At 43.5% G+C, this 18102-nt stretch overlaps 1 protein-coding gene across 1 annotated transcript in view; it reads left to right on the top strand.

The window, feature by feature from the left end:
- LOC112570820 overlaps positions 1–17667 on the top strand; it is a 37394-nt gene extending 19727 nt beyond the window's left edge. The window contains 7 exon segments of the mRNA XM_025249458.1: positions 1–95; positions 1559–1664; positions 2341–2461; positions 3136–3226; positions 3645–3730; positions 4402–4471; positions 17532–17667. Of these exon segments, the coding sequence (XP_025105243.1) occupies positions 1–95; positions 1559–1664; positions 2341–2461; positions 3136–3226; positions 3645–3730; positions 4402–4471; positions 17532–17642 (680 nt within the window). The 3' untranslated portion in view covers positions 17643–17667.
- Positions 17668–18102: the final 435 nt, after the last annotated feature.

The following is an 18102-nucleotide window of genomic DNA, read 5'->3' as shown; positions in this document are numbered from 1 at the left end:
CATCTCGCTCATATATAGAGTCAGTGTGGGACCAGAAGACATTTTTCCCAGATGGTCTGTGTTGTCTCAGGACTCAGGAACTAGCAAATGAGCAGGTACTGCATTGATGTGCATTTAGAGCCAGTTCAGCACACTGAGGAAATGTGTAACTAGACATTACAGTCAGTTGTGTGTGTTTTTTGAGTGTCCTTTTATAAAAAAATACTAGATGTTAAATAGGTCTTTAAAGGTCAACACAAGTGCAGCTGCATGGCTCCAAAACCCCTGTGCTCTCTAACTCACCCCTTTATCTGCCCCCCTAGGTTTCTGTGATCATGTTCTCAGTCACTGGCATCTAGACTACAAGGGTAAAATATCTAATCTCATAACACTATCTTCGTAAATAGGTCACTCTCAATACCACAGGTACACTTAATTGACACTTAATTTTCCATGTGTATTATTAACAATTTCAACTTTCTAAGATAAATTCCTGTAGTTTTTTAATGGTAGAAAGTTAATTCCCAGCTCTGTATTTTTATTTAATGCGATGTATACTACCAGTATTTTAATTACTTATGGATTGTAAATTGCCATTATTGAATGTATATTTAATAAATATGGATTAGAGTGGCATCCCTTTGCCTAGTAGGTGGACAGTCATGCCTATAGCGCTTTGGGCCCACTTTTAAAGGTGGGGAAAAGCACGATACAAATCAACGTATTATTCTTCTTCTTCTTTGATGGATGGTGAGCTGTCATAAATTTTCAAAGGAATTGTCCAAGTACACGCAGCTGTTGACCATTTGTTCAAGCCCATAAAATTAAAGGGTTCTACTCTTGCTGACTAGTTCCTGCCTCTGTTCGAGTATGTTGGAGAGATTTACTCTAACACCACAACACCACCACAGCCACCCCAACCACTTGGTTACATAAGAAAAAATAGACCCTATTAATGTTCTTAATTTCAAGTTCACAGTTTGAATTTAATGTGGTTATTGTTTAATTTGACAGCTCATGCATTTTTTGGGACATTAATCCACTAGAGTTTGTAGTCAGCATCTTTAGGAAATGAGTACAAACTCCATCTGACTGTGTAAGCAAACACTCGGCAGCAGCACATTGTGTTCCTGTCTGTTTTCTTTTACCAAAGACTGCTTTTCTTTCATTTTTGAAGTCAGATCATGCAGACGACACTAGTTTTAGATATACCACCCTTTCATCACTTCCAGCTTTCTTGACAAATCCAGGTGTGATTAAGAGAAAATAATTAATATAATATTTCTTGTGCTTTTTATCATAAAATACCACTGAGATTTGTTTTTATGATACTTTATGCTCTATTTCCATCGATTTTCGCTGAGCAGTTGGCTTAACCTGTAAGGAAGAAGTTTTGACAACTTGCTGCTTTTTAAATAAAAAGTTGTTGGGGATATATACATGGCTGTACGGTGGAATGGGGGGTCATCAGGAATGCACAGGCTCACATAAACACATGCTCACATAAACCCATGCACGCAGAATGAGAGGAGGAAGATAGTTGATCATGTTCTATTTCTGACTTGACTGGTGTCTACAGATCACTTGTCCTGCAGTGGACACAGAAATGGATGTGAACTTTGCCCAGCACAGGCATACTGTACACAACATGGCAAGCAAGCATGCCAGGGACCCCCAGATTTCTAGTAAGTCACTCCGTAACTCTGTTTTTTCTTGTCACCTCTATTCTCTGCCAACACTTGAGTGCCTTGAGTCTGGTTGCTTTAACTCTTTCCTATAGTCTCATCTAATACAGCATTAAATATAGCATTGATGTTCTACTCTTTAGTTGCAAAATAACTCTTCAAATGAGAATAAATATTTTGCATGATTCAAGACTTTGAATAATGGCATTCTAACCTGCTGTTTGGAATGACTTTAAAAAATCTGTTTTTGTGACATCATTAAGAACGATTAGCTATTAAAGCGGCATCTTTAAGCTTTCATGCCTGTATGCTTTGTGAGCATCAGTCATAAGTTTGAATGAGCTCAATCGATGTGACCTAAACAAAATTAAAAAAAAGAAACTAACAAAACTGCCACAAATCATAACACACATGGTAACAAATTTATGCTACATTCTGTGAATCTGTCAGAAACTTTTACTTTTATTTCATTTTTGAGTCAGGTGATAGGCCTTTATAACCAGGCACGTTTTTAATTGTGTTTCTGTTAATGGCAGTTTTACATGAGGATCATAATAAATAGGTGTTGTGTTTTTCAGTTTTGTGAAGAAGGCTGTTGAGCCTTTTTTAAAGTTCATATTTAAAATAGAGAGAGATTGATTACAGCTACTGGATGTCTGATGCTACTGATGTGCAGTGGTACATTTGCTGCTCATGCAGACTACATGCCTTGTGCTGCCCCCTAAACTGCTTGCCACCGTGCCAGATGCCAGAGATGCCCCTTTCGTTTACATCCTTGACACGCTGCTGAGCCGAGGGTGAGTGAGTGGTCAGTACATGAGGCTGGGCTTGGATAGCGCCACTTTGTATCCAGTAGGCTTTGTGTCTTTGCCATCCTAGCCAGAAAGAGCATTCTGCCCCCAAAAAGGTGTAATTCTTTAACATAATCCTTTCTCATCCAATCAGCATGTCCATCATTTGACCAAAGGAGTTGTCAGTTAGTTTGACTCAACCTAGATCAGTCAAGTTAAATCTGGTTTATTAAGTCAAGTTGAAAAAGTCATGTCGAGTAAAGTTCAGTCACTTTCAACTAATTAAGTTTAGCTAGTTGGGTGTAAGTTACCTTAGTCACATTGACTCAAAATGACTTAAATTATGTCAGACATATTAATTTAGTTAAGCTTAGTCAAATTCATTCAATAAAATTCAGTTAAAATTTGTCAATCAAGCTCAGTTTTGTTTGGGCAGTAAAGATTCATTTGAGTATGTGTCTTTTTGTTTACAAATGTCGCAGCCTAACAGGTCCTTGTGAAGTAACGGTAGTTTAAGACATGCTTATGTTTTGCAGAATTTTTTTTCTCTTCTTTGGAATTGCACAGAATGGGTTTATCTTTCGGTCTTGTGCCAAAATATCTGATATCTAGTACTGTCTAAAATGTGCTTTAGCTCTTTAGTTTGTTGCTAGAAATAATACCTGTGTGTCTGATGTCAGTTTTGAGGTGGTGGGGGCACGCATGGTTTGGATGAACGTGCAACAAGCGCAGCAGTTGCTGCATGTGATGCATGGCGGCAGTTTTCAGGCGGTATGTTGCTCATATGATGTGCTGTCACCATTCATGTGGCTACAATTTCATTATTTATGCATTGTGAAAGTTTATTTAATATTCCTTGTGAAGATTTCATATTTACTCATTACTCATTGTAAAGATTTATCATCCACTCATTGTGAATATTTAGCACTTATTGTGTAAAGAAGAGGAGTAGATGTTCTTGCCATGTCACATTATCTTGTGGATCGTGTATTTACCTATTACCACTCCAATAAGTAGAATGTTAACAAATCTTTTACTGCACTTTCAAATTAGTAATAAAGAATATAAGTAGGATAAATGATTAGGAATGCACCCTTCTTGATGAAAGATGGCAGGTCAAAGAAACACTGATGTCATGTGGGTTTTGTTGGCTGTTACAAGTTTACATAATGACCTTGTCCTCTGCTAGGTGACTGACTTGACATCTGGCCCCTGTCTGGTTCTGGCTTTAGACCGAGATAATGCTGTCTTGGCCTTTGACATCACTTTTGGCGGGTAAGGGTTCGATTCCTTTGGTTTATGGTATATACCAACGTAGCAACGAGCTCTGGTGACAATGTCTTTGTAATGACATGCTGTCAATCATGCTGGTGGTAGTGTGCTAATTATGGAAGTGATAGAAAACAGGAACATTAGCATATGTCATTATTGCTTTGTTTATGATTGGAATAACAATTTCCTGTTTTATATCCATGCTTTTATCCATGAAATTGGCACTACTTCAGTAGTCACCATATTTTTTAACTCTTTACAGTTTACTCGACCATGTGACGCCTTTATATCTTTTTTACCATTAATTGAACATTTCAGAACCACCTCTGTTCAGCAGATGAGCAAGAAAGAACTTTTAACAAATTATTTTCCTTCGTTATGGCGAGATTAGTTGTAAAAAAGCATTTTGTTTGCTTATGTTATTATTGTTCTCACTCTCATTTTCCCTCTCTCTCACACACTTTCTTTCTTTTTCACTCACATGTACACATGTACACACATTTGTGCATGCACAGATACATTAATTTCTAATTCTTTATTTTTCTGTCTTTCTCTTCTTGATGCAGGCAAAGAAACATATACCACTATGACTTGTGTTAAATTCTGCTTCAGCTAGTCAGGTTAAAATTCCAAGTGAAACAAACACTTTACCTCCCTGATGCATTTGCTTTCAGGAGCGGAGACCCAGGATCGGTGCTGTCAATGTATGGCAAAGATATATTCAGGCCGGCTGACCTTGAACAGGTAAGTGGCATGTAGTGAGCTCTTGACTAAGAGATATAGGTAGTAAATAGATGTAGAGTGGATTTAACCTTCTCTGTGCTTGCATGTACTGATGTGTGCTTGCATGTACTGATGTGTGCTGCAATGCACACGGCAGGCATTTCGTATAGTCTAGCATGTGGGTGGAATACACACCTAATAAATTCTGCCCCTTTGCATGTAAGCAAAAGAGAGATATGAGAGAGTACAGATAAAGTGAAAGGTGAATGTGGAGGAGAAGAAGCGGTTGCAAGATATAATGTCAACTGTCAAAATTACCTTGAGCAATAAACAAGGTTTACTTTGATGATGATCACTAGAGACATGTCACACTAATCACTCATTCAAGAGGCAGAAGAATACAAATTTTGAAGCATCTTAAACATCCATCACAAAACATAAAGGACTTTTACAGTATACTTTTTGATGCGTACTCTCTTGTTATTTTTTTCTTGTCTGTATGAAAGACAGGCTTCTGGATGAAGCCAGCCAGCCGAGTTTCTTAGAGAAAGGGTGATTAACTGCTGCCAGAACTAGTAAATAACTATGTTAGAGGTGAGAGAGATGCTCATAATGATAGATAATGCTTCACTGCAGGGCTTTCAGAAATAAGCCATAAATATGCAGACTTCCTTATTTCTGGTAGTAGATAGTAGTTGAAAAGAAGAACTATGATACAAAATGTTTGACTTTGTATGGTAAAAAGCTCTTATTTTCTTTGTCTTTTTATAGTAATAATTAGAAGATTGCATCTGTGCCAGCTTTGTACAGCCAATTATAATTAGAAACTAGCGTATGTCAGGCTATATGTGGTTTTTTTTCCTTGAGCATTAAGGTATAATTAGAGGCTTGATTGCTTTTTTTAATCTTTGCACAGTAAGTTATAACTAGAAGTTTAGCTGTTTGTCTTATTGTACAGTAAATTCTGATTAGAAGTTAACTTATCAGTGTTATTTGTCCTTGTATCTTATGATTAGAAGCTTTCTTAAATGCTTTAACTTTCTGCTGTAGAGAATACAGTGAAAATAGCAAAACTTTCCCTAAACTGTAGAAGATAATAATAATAAATGCAAAACTTGTAAAGCCACTCCTAAGGAGCATGCTCTTAGTGTACAAGAATAAAACATGGACTGCATACAAGGTACAGGAAAACAAACAAATAACATGAGCTATAAAAAAAATAAATAAATAAACAACTGTACTAAACGAAGAATAAAACCAAATACAGAAAACACAAAGAGGAACCAAATAACAAGAACAAGAGCTGAGAGTAACATGATATTACAAAAGGAAGGGTGTGAAAAACGACTAGCATTATGGGAAAGGTTGTTAGAAGTAATGTTTACGTCAGAGGTGTGTTTTCAGTGCTCGTTTATGGGATTCAATATTGGGTAGATGGCAGATATGGAAAGGGAAAGAGTTTCATTGTTTGGCTGCACAATAATAAAACTCCTGTGGCCATATGTTGTTGTTATGGTGACAGGAAGAGTAAGGAGACGATCATCAGACGAGGAGCGGAGTTGTCTAGTTGGGATGTAAGGGAAGAGCAGTTGAGAGAAATAATCAGGGCAGGTACCAGCGAAGAAATGAAAACACAGCTTGTACGGACAGCTTGTACTGGATGCCAGAACGGATGAGTAGCCAGTGTGGAAACGAAGAGTGGTGGCGTGGTCCCGTTTCCTAGCTCTAAACACCAGACATGCAGCAGTTTACTGTGTCAGGATGAGACTTGTTGTCAAAATGGACATTAACCTCTTCAAGAAGCACTGCGGGTCCATTGAGTGCATTGCTATAGTCCAGCATCTCATGAAATTTCGAGGAAAAGGTAGAGGCTGTGAGTTTGTTCTTGGCACTCATAGGGGGTCTATAGATGCAGAACAGGTGTATCGAGCAATAGGGAGCCGTAAAATAGACTTGTGCACATTCAAAATATGTATGTGTGAACGATAAAGCAGTAGTAAAAGACAGGTACTTGGCAAGGGATGATTTGTAGATAATAGCAATGCCGCCTCCAAGTGTAGGACGGGGGAATTATTTCTTGTTCTCATGTTGATTTGGTCGGTTGTGTTTCCAGCTGGTGTTACGGGTGATGACATTAACTGGTACACTTTGATCGCGCCGATAATGATCCTGATGCTGACTACGAGTCAGAGAATCTTTAAAATGGCTGTGAATGTTCAAAGTACTACACACGTTGCAGAAGGGAGTGTGCAAATGATACAGTGAGAATAGCAACGCCTACCCTCATCTGTAAAGGGTATGCATGTCTCCAAGGAGTCTGAGGTCGCAAATGAACAGGAGGACGTGTGTATGACATCATGTATTGCAAATAAATTGAGGGGTAGAAGTAAGACGAAGGGGTCTGCGAGGAAAGTGATGAGTCATGTGAGGTATCAGTGCGAATGGTGAGGATTGAAACTATTATCGCATGAAGGCACTCGTCCTTGGCGGAAAGAAAGAAAAATATCGGGGAACGGAAGTCTGGAGTAAGATTGTATTCCTGTAATATGCTGTTGCGTTTAGTTTGAACCCACAACATGTACCTGTTGGAGTAGAGTATATTGCCCGTGGTCGGTGATGAGACCGACTGCAACGATTTTTGGGATAGGGGAAGAGGAAGGGGTCCATGCGACTCGACTTACACAACGCCTGACGAACATGTACGAACGTTCTGTTCGTTGCCTGGTAGGAAGGAGATATGAGCCAAACTAACGAACGTCCTTAAAATTGGTGGTTTCTTTGGGGGAAAAAAAAACAGTTGTCAATTTCCCCAACCTGGAGAATTCTCAAAAACTCAGATTCTTGTGGATTTTGGGGAGAGATAGGCCAACATTCTCGCGCTACCCTCTACATCCTTGAGCACCTGAAGCCCTAGCACTGTAACAGGTGATCACCGATGGGTAGCTTCGTACAACGCATCAGTTTGTCATTGGTGGGCTTTGTGGGATTAATACCTACTTCAAGTGTATTTCTACCTGATGTTCATTCGTTTATGGAGCTACGTGAGCTTGTTTTCTGTGCTTGAGTGACAGTGGCAACTGTCGTAGTATGGTGAAGACAGTCAGGTCAGGTCAGGTCAATCCCATGCCCGGTCCGGGCGTAGGGGGGACCGTCCGGCAGCAGCGACAGACAGAATTTTCCACCCGGTCCTGTCTTGAGCAGATGAGAGCAGGTCTGGCATCTCACGTTCGGTCCATTCTTTGATGTTGGTGACCCAGCTTTTCCTCGGACGACCACGACGACGGCTCCCTTCGAGGGTTCCTTGTAGGATCGTCTTGGACAGGGTGTTGTGGCGGGTGACGTGACCGAACCAGGCGAGCTTACGCCGCTTCACTGTTGCCAGAAGGGGTTCTTGTGGGCCCACGAGAGAGGTCACGGTGCTCCGTACGTATTCGTTGGTCTTGTGTTCGCGGTACGAGATGCGGAGCAGCTTTCTCAGGCACTTGTTCTCAAAGGCCTGGAGTTTCTTTTCCGTTGCGGCAAGCAGCGTCCAAGTTTCGCAGCCGTAGAGTAGGATTGACACTACGAGGGACTTGTACAGCCTGTGCTTGGTACTGAAGCTGATTGAGTTGCTTCGCCAGATCCTATCCAGCCTGGACATTGCGGATGTTGCCATACCAATCCTGATACGGATCTCTGCTGTACAGCAACCATCTCTAGTCAGGGTGGCACCCAAGTACTTGAAGATGTTGACCTCCAGTTTCTGGCCGTTCATGACGATGTTGCTGCTGTTGTCGGTGGTGGAAATAATCATTACTTTGCTCTTTTCTGAGCTTATTTCCATGCCATAGGCCCCCGCACGCCTGGAGAGTCTGTCCGTCAAATCCTGAAGTTCGTTGTTACTGCCTGCCATGAGGTCAATGTCATCTGCAAAGCGTAGGTTGCACAGGGGTCTTCCACCAATGGAGATTGAGGTAAGGTGGTTGTGGAGGGTTTCTTGCATGATTTTTTCAAGGAAGATGTTAAAAAGGATGGGAGAGAGTAGGCACCCTTGACGGACCCCGATCGTCATCGCGAAGAACTCGCCTAGCTGGTTGTTGAGAAGCACCGCGCTGGAGGCGTTCTTGTAGAGTGCTGCTACCATCTGGATCAGTCCCTCCTCTATGTTGAATGATCTCATGACCTGCCAGAGTCCATCGTGCCAGACACGATCAAAAGCTTTTTTGAAATCGATGAAGTTATGGTATAGTTCACGTTGATGCTCCAGGTGTTTGTGTATGCGCATATATATGAGTGGGTGCACGTGTGAGACAAACTCTTTCTATCATAACACGGCAGTTAAAGATCTGTTCTACCGTGCTTCTTCCAGCCCTGAAGCCAGCCTGTTCTTCTGCCAGCAGTTCCTCTGCAATAGGTTTTAAGCGGTTGAGGATGATTCTGAGCATTACTTTGCTTGGGTGACTTATCAGACTGATCGTTCTGTAGTTCTGGCACTGCTTCAGGTTCCCTTTCTTAGGGAGTGGGATGATGATAGACTGAGCCCATTCTTCTGGCCATTTCTTTTCTTCCCATATCTTTTGACACAGTGTGGTGAAGGTCTTGGTTGTTGCGTCTCCTCTATGCTTCAGCAGCTCAGCAGGTACGTTGTCCACACCAGGTGACTTTCCTCCCTTCAGACTGCGCATAGCTTCTCTCACCTCATCAGTGAGGACTGGCAGGTCTTCAGCCTCTCTTGTCCCAGTCTGGTGATGCTGGAGAATGCTGGTGTCTGGTTCGATCTTGTTGGTGTACAAGTCTTGGCAGTATTCAGTCCAACGGCTTAGTACAGCAGCGTTTTCCGTAAGGAGCTGTCCGGCGCTGTCTTCGATGACTGTGGCTGGTCGCTGCTGAGTCTTGGTGAGGGCCTTCAGTGTTTCATATGCCTTCTTGCTGTCTCCGCTTGCCATGCCTATTTCCACGCTGCAACACTGGTCTTCGATCCAATCTTCTTTTGCCTCCTTCATCCTTGTTCTGATCTTCTGGTTGACAAGTCTGTACTGGTCTGCTGACGTCGGGTCTCGACCTCTCTCTTTCTTCAAGGCTCTCCTTACGTCGCAAAGATCAAGGATGTCGTCTGTTACCCAGGGTTGTTTGCGCTTCCTCTGCTTCCCCAGCACTTCGTCTGCAGTAGAGAGTAGCACCTCTTTGATATTTCCAGCAAGGGTGTCTATGTCGCAGTCTAAAGTAACCAGGGCTGCAAATTTGCCCCCCACCTGGGCCTGGAAGATCCTCTCTGTGTCCGGATCTTTGAGCTTCTCAACGTTGAAACGGATGCGAGGGCTCTTATTGTTGTCACGTCTCAACTTCAGTTTCAACTTGAGGCTAGTGAGGACGAGGTTGTGGTCGCTGCCTATGTCAGCGCCAGGAAAGGACCTCGTTTGTGCTTTGTTGATGCTTGATTTGAAACGCTGAGGCAGCAAGATGAAGTCAATCTGGTTATGGACCAGACCTCCGGCGAATGCCACGTTACAGTTCTTGACTCTTGTGCGGGTGGAGGGTATTGGCAATGGTGAGACGGTGACTCTGAGCGAATTCTAGTAGCCGTAGGCCTCTTGCGTTGGTGTTGCCTAGGCCAAACTTGCCGACTGTTCTGCCCATTGTTGGTAAGCGTCAGGGCCGATAGTAGCATTCCAGTCGCCAAGGACAAGCAAGATGTCTTTCTTCGGAGTTTCTTGATGATGTTGTCCAGCTCCTCGTAGAATTCCTCAACCTCTTCATCTTCGTGTTCTGATGTTGGGGCGTACACTTGTATAATGGTGATGTTGTGCGGTCGAGCAGAGATTCGGATGGAGATAAGTCTGCTAGAGACTGGAGTGCAGCTGATGACAGTTCCAGCCACCTCCTTCCTTACAATGAAAGCGACACCACGTTCATGCTTGGTTCCGTCTCCGCTGAACCAGAGCTTGTGGCCTTCATCTGTAGTTGACTCCCCGAAACCAGTCCATCGGACTTCCGCAAGTCCCACTATGTCCCAGCGGTAACGCTGTAACTCGTATGTGAGTTCTTTCACTTTCCCGCATTGATAGAGTGTGCGAACATTCCATGTTCCGATAGTAGTCCCTTGTGTAGGCAGCTTGATTGTAGACTTGGGTGTAGACTTGGTTCCAGTAGCACACTTGTCGCCCCCTCCCTGGAGACCACCAGAGGGGTGCGCGGTCGTTGGTGATCCGGGCCTCGACCGATCCGGCATGTTGTTTCTTGTCTGTTTTGCTACCATAAGTCCTTTCAGTGGGCTTTGGCGAACTTGGCGGCGCCCATCTCCTCTCCAAGTATTTTATTGACGTGCATAAGAACACGTCAGCCCCTCAGTGAAGACAGTAGTCCTACTGTGAAGACAGTAGCACACAATAAATGCATTTATGAGACGACGACTGTGACAGGCGGCCAGTGAACTATCTCTCACACTCTCACACGTGCACCCACTCATATATATGCGCATACACAAACACATAGATTCTCTCTCTCACACACACACACGTGCACTCACTCACATATATATGCACATACACAAACACATAGATTCTTTCTCTCACACAGTATATTTATCCGTCTATTTGTCGATGCACGTGGAGCATACACATTTCACAGCTGGGCTGCTGTACATACGTGTGGACGCGCGCCCTCAGTAACAGTGAGGTAACGGCCGCGGTCACCTGGACATGGCGCTACCCTCACGTCTTGTGTCACGTGGTGACGGCGAGCGGCAGTGTCACGACCCTGGAATGATAAAGTGCGCGTACTGTTTTTTTTTGTAAATAATGGGCAGCGACATTACATTCCCTAGACGCAGAGCAACATTTTTGTATCTCCCCATGTTTTGTTCCGTGTACTTGAACGAAGGGTCTCTTCGCGACGGTCGTGCAATCAAGTGGGTGGACACAGAACTGGCATGTCATCGGGATTTTTTGTCATATCAATGTTTAACGCCATTGAAAGGAAGTCTTTTGATTTTCTTAAAGTAGACTACGATTTCAGAGACTTCGGAGAGACAAGAGCACCATTCGCTAGTTGTTGACAAGGACACGTGATAGCAACAACTGTCTTTTGGGCTGTGATCAGGGCATGGGTGATGTGATAGACACCGCCATGTGCCTCGCACTTTCTGTAAACACGCAGCCTCTATGCTACTCCTACCTTCTGCTGGCTATTGTTAATAAAGAGCCTGTAGGTCTCCCCACTCCTGCTGTCAATATATATGTTGACTATTGTTAATATAGAAGGTATTGATCTTTTCTCTGCTGTTGATTGTTAATATAGATTGTAGAAAGTATTGACCTATCCCCCCTGTTGTCTGTTAATATAGATGGTATTGATCTCTCCCTCCAGTTAATATAGGGGGAATGGACCTCTCGCTAGTGTTGACAGTTGTTAATAAAGAAGGTATTGACCTTCTCCCTCCTGTTGACTGTTTATACTATAGAGGTTGACCTCTCCCTGTTGACTGTTTATAGTATAGAGGGTTGACCTCTCCCTCCTGTTGACTGTTTATAGTATAGAGGGTATTGACCTCTCCCTCCTGTTATTTGCTAATATAGAGGGTATTGATCTTTTCCTCCTTTCTGATGGAGCCCTATGTCTACGAAGTTCGGGAATACGGGTACTAGAAAAATCGAACAAACGATGTCGGTTTGCACAGTGCACAGAAAAAACAAAAACACTCTCTTAACAACACACGCAAGAAGTTTTAACTGTACTAGACCCTCCAGCAGCCCCATATCCCAATGTGAGATAGGTTACCTCAGCGCGCCAGTGTCGACTGACCTGTGGGAGGTGGCAATTAAGATGAAATGGATCAACAAGTAAATAGAAAGCCTAGCTTGTTGAGCAACATGTGGCCGTCTCGGGCTTACCTGTCGTTCCATATCGGTATTTCTTACTTGGCGTAACACTGCGATACGTTGTGGCGATCGTGTGGTCGCGCTGTTGTGACGGTAAACACGCGCATTAGTTGAGGTCATCTGTGTTCGGCAACAGCCCAACAATGTTGTTGTGCTTAACATTAAGCTGTAAACATCTTCTGAGCCTTGTTTGTCAGACACGCTTGGTCAGCCATGATATAGATTAAAGTGCAGCCAGCTGGCCGCACACCCAGCTGCCGTCAGTCCTTTACTTCCGCCGCGGCGGCTCCTGAACAGGTGAGCGCGGCATCTTTATTATATTTCTTAAAATCCGTTTTTATTTTTTTTTTTCGATTTTGAGTTTGAGGCGTTACCTAGTGTTACGAATGGGATCTTAAGAGCGCAATGTGTTGTTGCATATAGTTAGGTCTTTAAGACAGCAAGAATTTCACTTCATTTTGTGCTCTGTGGGTCTTATGAAGGATCTGGCTGACATACTGACATTTTGTGGACAGTTGTCCGAGGAACACGGTAAAAGTATATGGCACGTTGATCAAATGTCAGCTACAAGTCTTTTCCCTTCATTCCATTTTGTTTTATCTTTTCTTCCTTTGTTTCGATATGTAACTTTGGTTATGCAGCGAACTATTTTCGGAAATCAGAAACAAACATTATTGTCAGAACGAACCCTTGACAGTTGTGGCTGTTGTGTTCGAGTCCTGTGCATCTGACTACAGCAAACCACTGCAACACATATTAGGGCTCAGCCATCAAAAAGTCTCAAGGCTGACTACTGCAGCCTCAATTGTGATTGCATTATTAACTGTTTCTTTCCCAATTAACTTGTTTACATCTTTACTCCAACCTCGTGCTTGATTCACATGTTTGCTCTGCCTCCTTGTATGGGTGGCAGAGTTCATTAGCCATCACCTCCAGCAGACGCCACTCGCTTGTTGCTTTTTATGGCATGTTTACATACTCAGGCATAGTTTACTTTCAGTTTCATTTGCCTAAAGAGCTCGATTGGTTGAGATGCCATGCCTTTTTGTTTTCGTTTAATTATATTTGTCGTGTGGTTGTTTTCTTTTCTCATTTTAGAGCCATAGTGCGCAGCGAAATTCCAGCAGTGGTCCAACTAGTTCTTGTTTTAGCGAATGTTTTGATGTTGACAGTAACTCGTTCACAAGGTAACAGCACCAGCTCCATAGAAAGAGAGGGGGAAAAAACGAAGAAAGAGAGAAATGAGGAGGCTGGGCAGCTCAGAGTGAGAAAATCTGAAAGACTGAGTTGGTGTCAATGGTTAACAGAAGCCGATCCAATCTAAGCACTGAGTGAAAGGCTATGCTCTTCATATTATACAGTAAACATGGGATTGCCGTAGTAAACACCCGACCCGCAGTTCTGTACTGTAACCCATAAACATAAATCAGCATCCAGAGGCGAAAGCAACACAAGACAACATGAATTACTGTCCCTTTGCAGTTTTTTTTTAAATCCCAGTTTTCCCCCTCGTTCTCTACCCACCCCTTCCCATTCTACACGCTTTGTTTGTTAGCGCGCCTTCTAATCAGTCGTGACATAACTGATAACAGGGTTCTAGTGGGTGGGGGAGATGGAGGAGCGTGGGTGTGAGGCGCACAGGGCACTGGGAGGAAGGTCTGGAAGCAAGTACAGTGTAGGGTCCAGTCTAGGCGCGGTAAAAGACGGTCTAACATCCCGCTGACAGCCGTTGCTTTCAGCGATGGAATGCTGTTCCCCCTGTGACCACTTCCTTTGTTGTGACGGGGACTGGCGGCACCTGTAACTGCATTAAAATTATCGCCTTTGTCCTTTCCTCGTCACATCCTTCATCTGTCTTCTTTTGTCCTTTGATATCATCACCCATCACTCGGTATGATCACCACAACCAGTACATATAATAATCGTCACATCGAGCAGTTGAATGTGCATCTAGCGGCAACGATGACCTCCACCATGAGGATGATGATGATGATGATGATGTGTAGCTTCTCAAGGATTTTGACGATTATTGTGATAATGGTGTGGTGATATAATTGTGGTGTAGAGCTGCTTGCGCCCTCCGAGAGAGCCCGAGAAGCAATGTGACTCCGGTGGTGGTAGGCGCCGTCCGTGACCACGCATGTCGCTACAGACTTCATGGCACTGAGCTGCTCTCACACAGGCTGGACGTACGTCGTGAAGTAGGAGAGTCGAGTACAGAAACATTTGTGCTTCCATGTCAGCTTTCTATTTGCTAGCAAAATTACAAAATCCCATCCAGGTGGACACAAAGTCATACACACGAGTGCTGTACATGATAGGTCTGAAATCAGACGCAGTGTAGCGAATGTCTTGCCGCTGTTTGTACAGGACGAGTAGACTGGTAACAGTATAAGCATAACGGGCTGCAGTTATGAAGCTAGAATAAGTATTTTCCATCCGGACAACATCGGAAACCCGAGGAAAAACGTCTTATCTCCGAAGTTGTGAAGCAATGTCCAGACCCCGCGGACATTTTATTTTTTTAAATATCAGGACAGCTTTGCCACCGCTCTATAATTACGGTTTCAGAGGTAAAACAACATCTTCGGGGTATAGACATTGCTTTATAATGTTGGGAACAAGACGCTTGTCCTTGAGTTTCCCCATCTTGCCCCTGGTCTCTGTAGCAACCTGTGATAGCAACATCTGCTTATTTTGTTTTGCACGTGCTCCGTCCTCGTTTATGCAGCATACAGCAGGTGTATTGTTTTTAAATGTGATAGTAAGGTGCATGATTGTGTGAGTGCGTGTGTGTGTGTGTGAGAGAGAGAGATAAAATAGAAGAGAGAAAAGGTCGCACAAATGGCCTGTATGGGCAGAGTGGTTCGGGTATCTTCCGGTCCGTTGCCAGGGGAGACGGTCGTCAAAAATAGGCGTTGACTGTAGAAGGCATTGTCACAGACCGTCATTATCGACACCGCTGACATCTCTCGCCTTTATGTTTATTTGGGTGTGTATAAAGGATGTGGTGGTGGTGGTGGTGGTGGGGGGGGGGCATACGTGGTTTGAGTTGGTGTATATGTGCGCGCGCGTGTGTGTTCTGCGGGCTTTTGTCTCCTATTACAATATTTTCTATTTAGAAACAAAAAAAAATTCGATAGTGTGTTCTCTAGTTGCTGTTGTGTTTGTTGTGGTGGTGATGTGGTGTAAATCACCCTTCCTGCAAGCGGCTCCTTTCCCTGGCCTCACCCTTGCCCCTGGCCGGCGCTGGGGTAGTTCACCAGCATGTAATCTGCTTCTTCTCTCCACACCCGCCCAGCCCTGTCTTTGGATCAGTCCAGTGATTAATTCCAGGTCATCGAGACCTTGTCACTTGATTTTGGCCGTCGGAAGAGGCGTGCTACGCAAGGGTGCTCGTTGTTTGTTTGTTTTTTTAAGAGTTTTTTCCCCCATCCCATGCGAACCTAATGGCTTTCCCAGGTCAGACTGACAGGGTGCGTTTTAATCTAAGACCGTTCTTTCACAATATTTTCGGGTTTCCCAACGGCCTTTGCTCACTTCTCAGAGTCCTCTGTCCATTTCTCTTATCGTGAACAGTTTGCTGCTCACCAGTTAGTTGTGTACATATAGGACTGGGGCTGAATGGCAAGTGTTTGGGACTGCGAAGATCGCGATAACCACACCATAGAGTAAAAGAAGATAAGTAGAAGATAAATGAACTACTTCCCAGGTTCCCCGTCACCAAGATTTTCCAATTCGTGCCCCTTCTCTTCGGCATTTATCACATGTGTCCCCGTTTATCGTCATTTATCTGTCTTTGTGTTTTCTTTTTCCTTGCACCGTTGTAATTAAGGACTTACTGTAGATCTTTTATGTCTATGGACATCTACACTCTTTCCAAAACTGTTTGTAGTTCGACCCATAAACAACACAGAGGCCAACGCATGCAGAAGTAAGTCACAAGCGAACGTACAGGATAGAAGATGAGAGCAGGTGAGAAGAAGGCAGGATAGTACGGGTAGGCATTGCAGAGAAACAGAGGGTAGCGTGGTGGTGCTGCACTTTTTGAGATTAAAATAACTGTAATGTACGAAGTCGACTTTCTTAAAACAGGTCTCCGTGTTGCGGGACCTCAGAGTTTTCTTCCTTTAAAAAAATTGCCTTGCCTGTCGCAACATCGATCATGGTAAAATTTCACTACGCTCTACTCTCTACGTCGCACTTACGTCACAACGCCGTTTCCGAGGGGGCTTTGACGGGTGGCCTGAGGGGGCAAATTGAATGAACCCTTGGCCAGCCACTCTCGGCTTGTCAGTCTCAGTTTCGCCGCTGACAGCTTGCGCATGCGCAGAACAGGTGATGATGAATGAGCAAGTTCCGGGCGGGTGCGTGGGGGCGCGCTATGCGGCTATGTATGGGAGCGCGCTCTCCTGTCACCCGGGCCGGCGCCTGGCAGTTACCGATAACTGGCATTACGTCTGTCGATAACGCGCCTCGGCTGGTCGGCTGGGAGGCCCCGGCACTGGCCAGCAGAACGTGCACGACTCCTTCAAAGACCATCACTCTCTCGTTGGACAGAACAGGCCGTGGATACCCATGAAATTAATAGAAGATGAGAGAGCTGAGGGGAAAAATAGGAGTTATCGACTGGATGGGACTGACAAGCGATTGTTTCTCATTTCTGTATGGAGAGGGGCCGGTACATTTATCCTGTGAAATATGCAGGGGAAGTGCCTGTACATTTATTTTTTGAAATAACAGTCTAGTTTCTGTTAGCCCCTCGACTAGTATAGTCGGCATCCATGCAGTTTCACTGAATTATGAGGTAAACTCAACTGCCTTGAATCTGGCTACTCTAACCCGTGTGTTTTGTCGGTGGGAATGTCCGTCGTCTTTTATATTAGGAAAAAATCGGATTATCGATGAAACATTAAGCTGCAGTGTATGGCATAAAAAACCTGGGTGTGAAAGTATGTTGAATCGTAATCATTTATTATGAGACAAACAATGAATTAGTCCCAAATCAATAAAGCTTATACTTTAAATGTTATTTTTGAAAGAATGTGGCAGGAAGATTATTTTCAATTATGCCTTTGTTTATTATTCCTTTCAGTCAGTTGATTTTACTAAATCATCTTTACTCTTCCGATCTACTACAACTCCTCTCTTCAATCATATTTCTGTTTTTATTTTCATTTTTAAAATTCACCATCCTTACTAAAAGACTTTCATTCTTGTTTCAGGCAAACCAGCTGTTGGCGCTGTTTTTCAGAGAACTCATGCCTGGCAGCCACATGGAGATTCGTGGAGTGCAAGAAATAAGTTCAGGAGCCAGCAGCAAGTCTTCGATGTAACCTAGCGTATCGGAGGCCATTTGATGGCAGATATTCCACAGCAGGGAAACTTCGGGATCTGACTGTATTCTAAACCACGTGTTTTCCATTTCTTTGTGCATTTTGTAAACAAAATGGCACGTCCTCCTACATGCCTGGATGTGTTTTAGTGTGTTGAAATATATCCTAATAGGGACACACAGTGGTTCAAATTTGAATATATGTAGACATGTGAATGTGTATTAACATCTGTAACATATATGTCCTTGTTAGGACATATTTCAGCGCTGTTGAACGCATTCTCACATGTAAAAGAGCGCGCCGTGTTACTGACAGAAATGGAACACTTTGGTTGAGAGTGTGGTAGGTCAGGGCCTTTCAATCTGTGATAGCCACAAGGATAGCATGACTGTGAAATAGTCGCACAGACCTCAGTATTACAATGAACAGTTTCAGCGGAGGAATTCGTATATCAGTAGAT

The sequence above is a fragment of the Pomacea canaliculata genome, linkage group LG8 (assembly GCF_003073045.1).
Source record: "Pomacea canaliculata isolate SZHN2017 linkage group LG8, ASM307304v1, whole genome shotgun sequence".
Classification (NCBI taxonomy): Eukaryota; Metazoa; Mollusca; class Gastropoda; order Architaenioglossa; family Ampullariidae; genus Pomacea; species Pomacea canaliculata.
The sequence above is the reverse complement of the archived record's forward strand: the minus strand, read 5'-3'. Positions and strand labels throughout refer to the sequence as shown.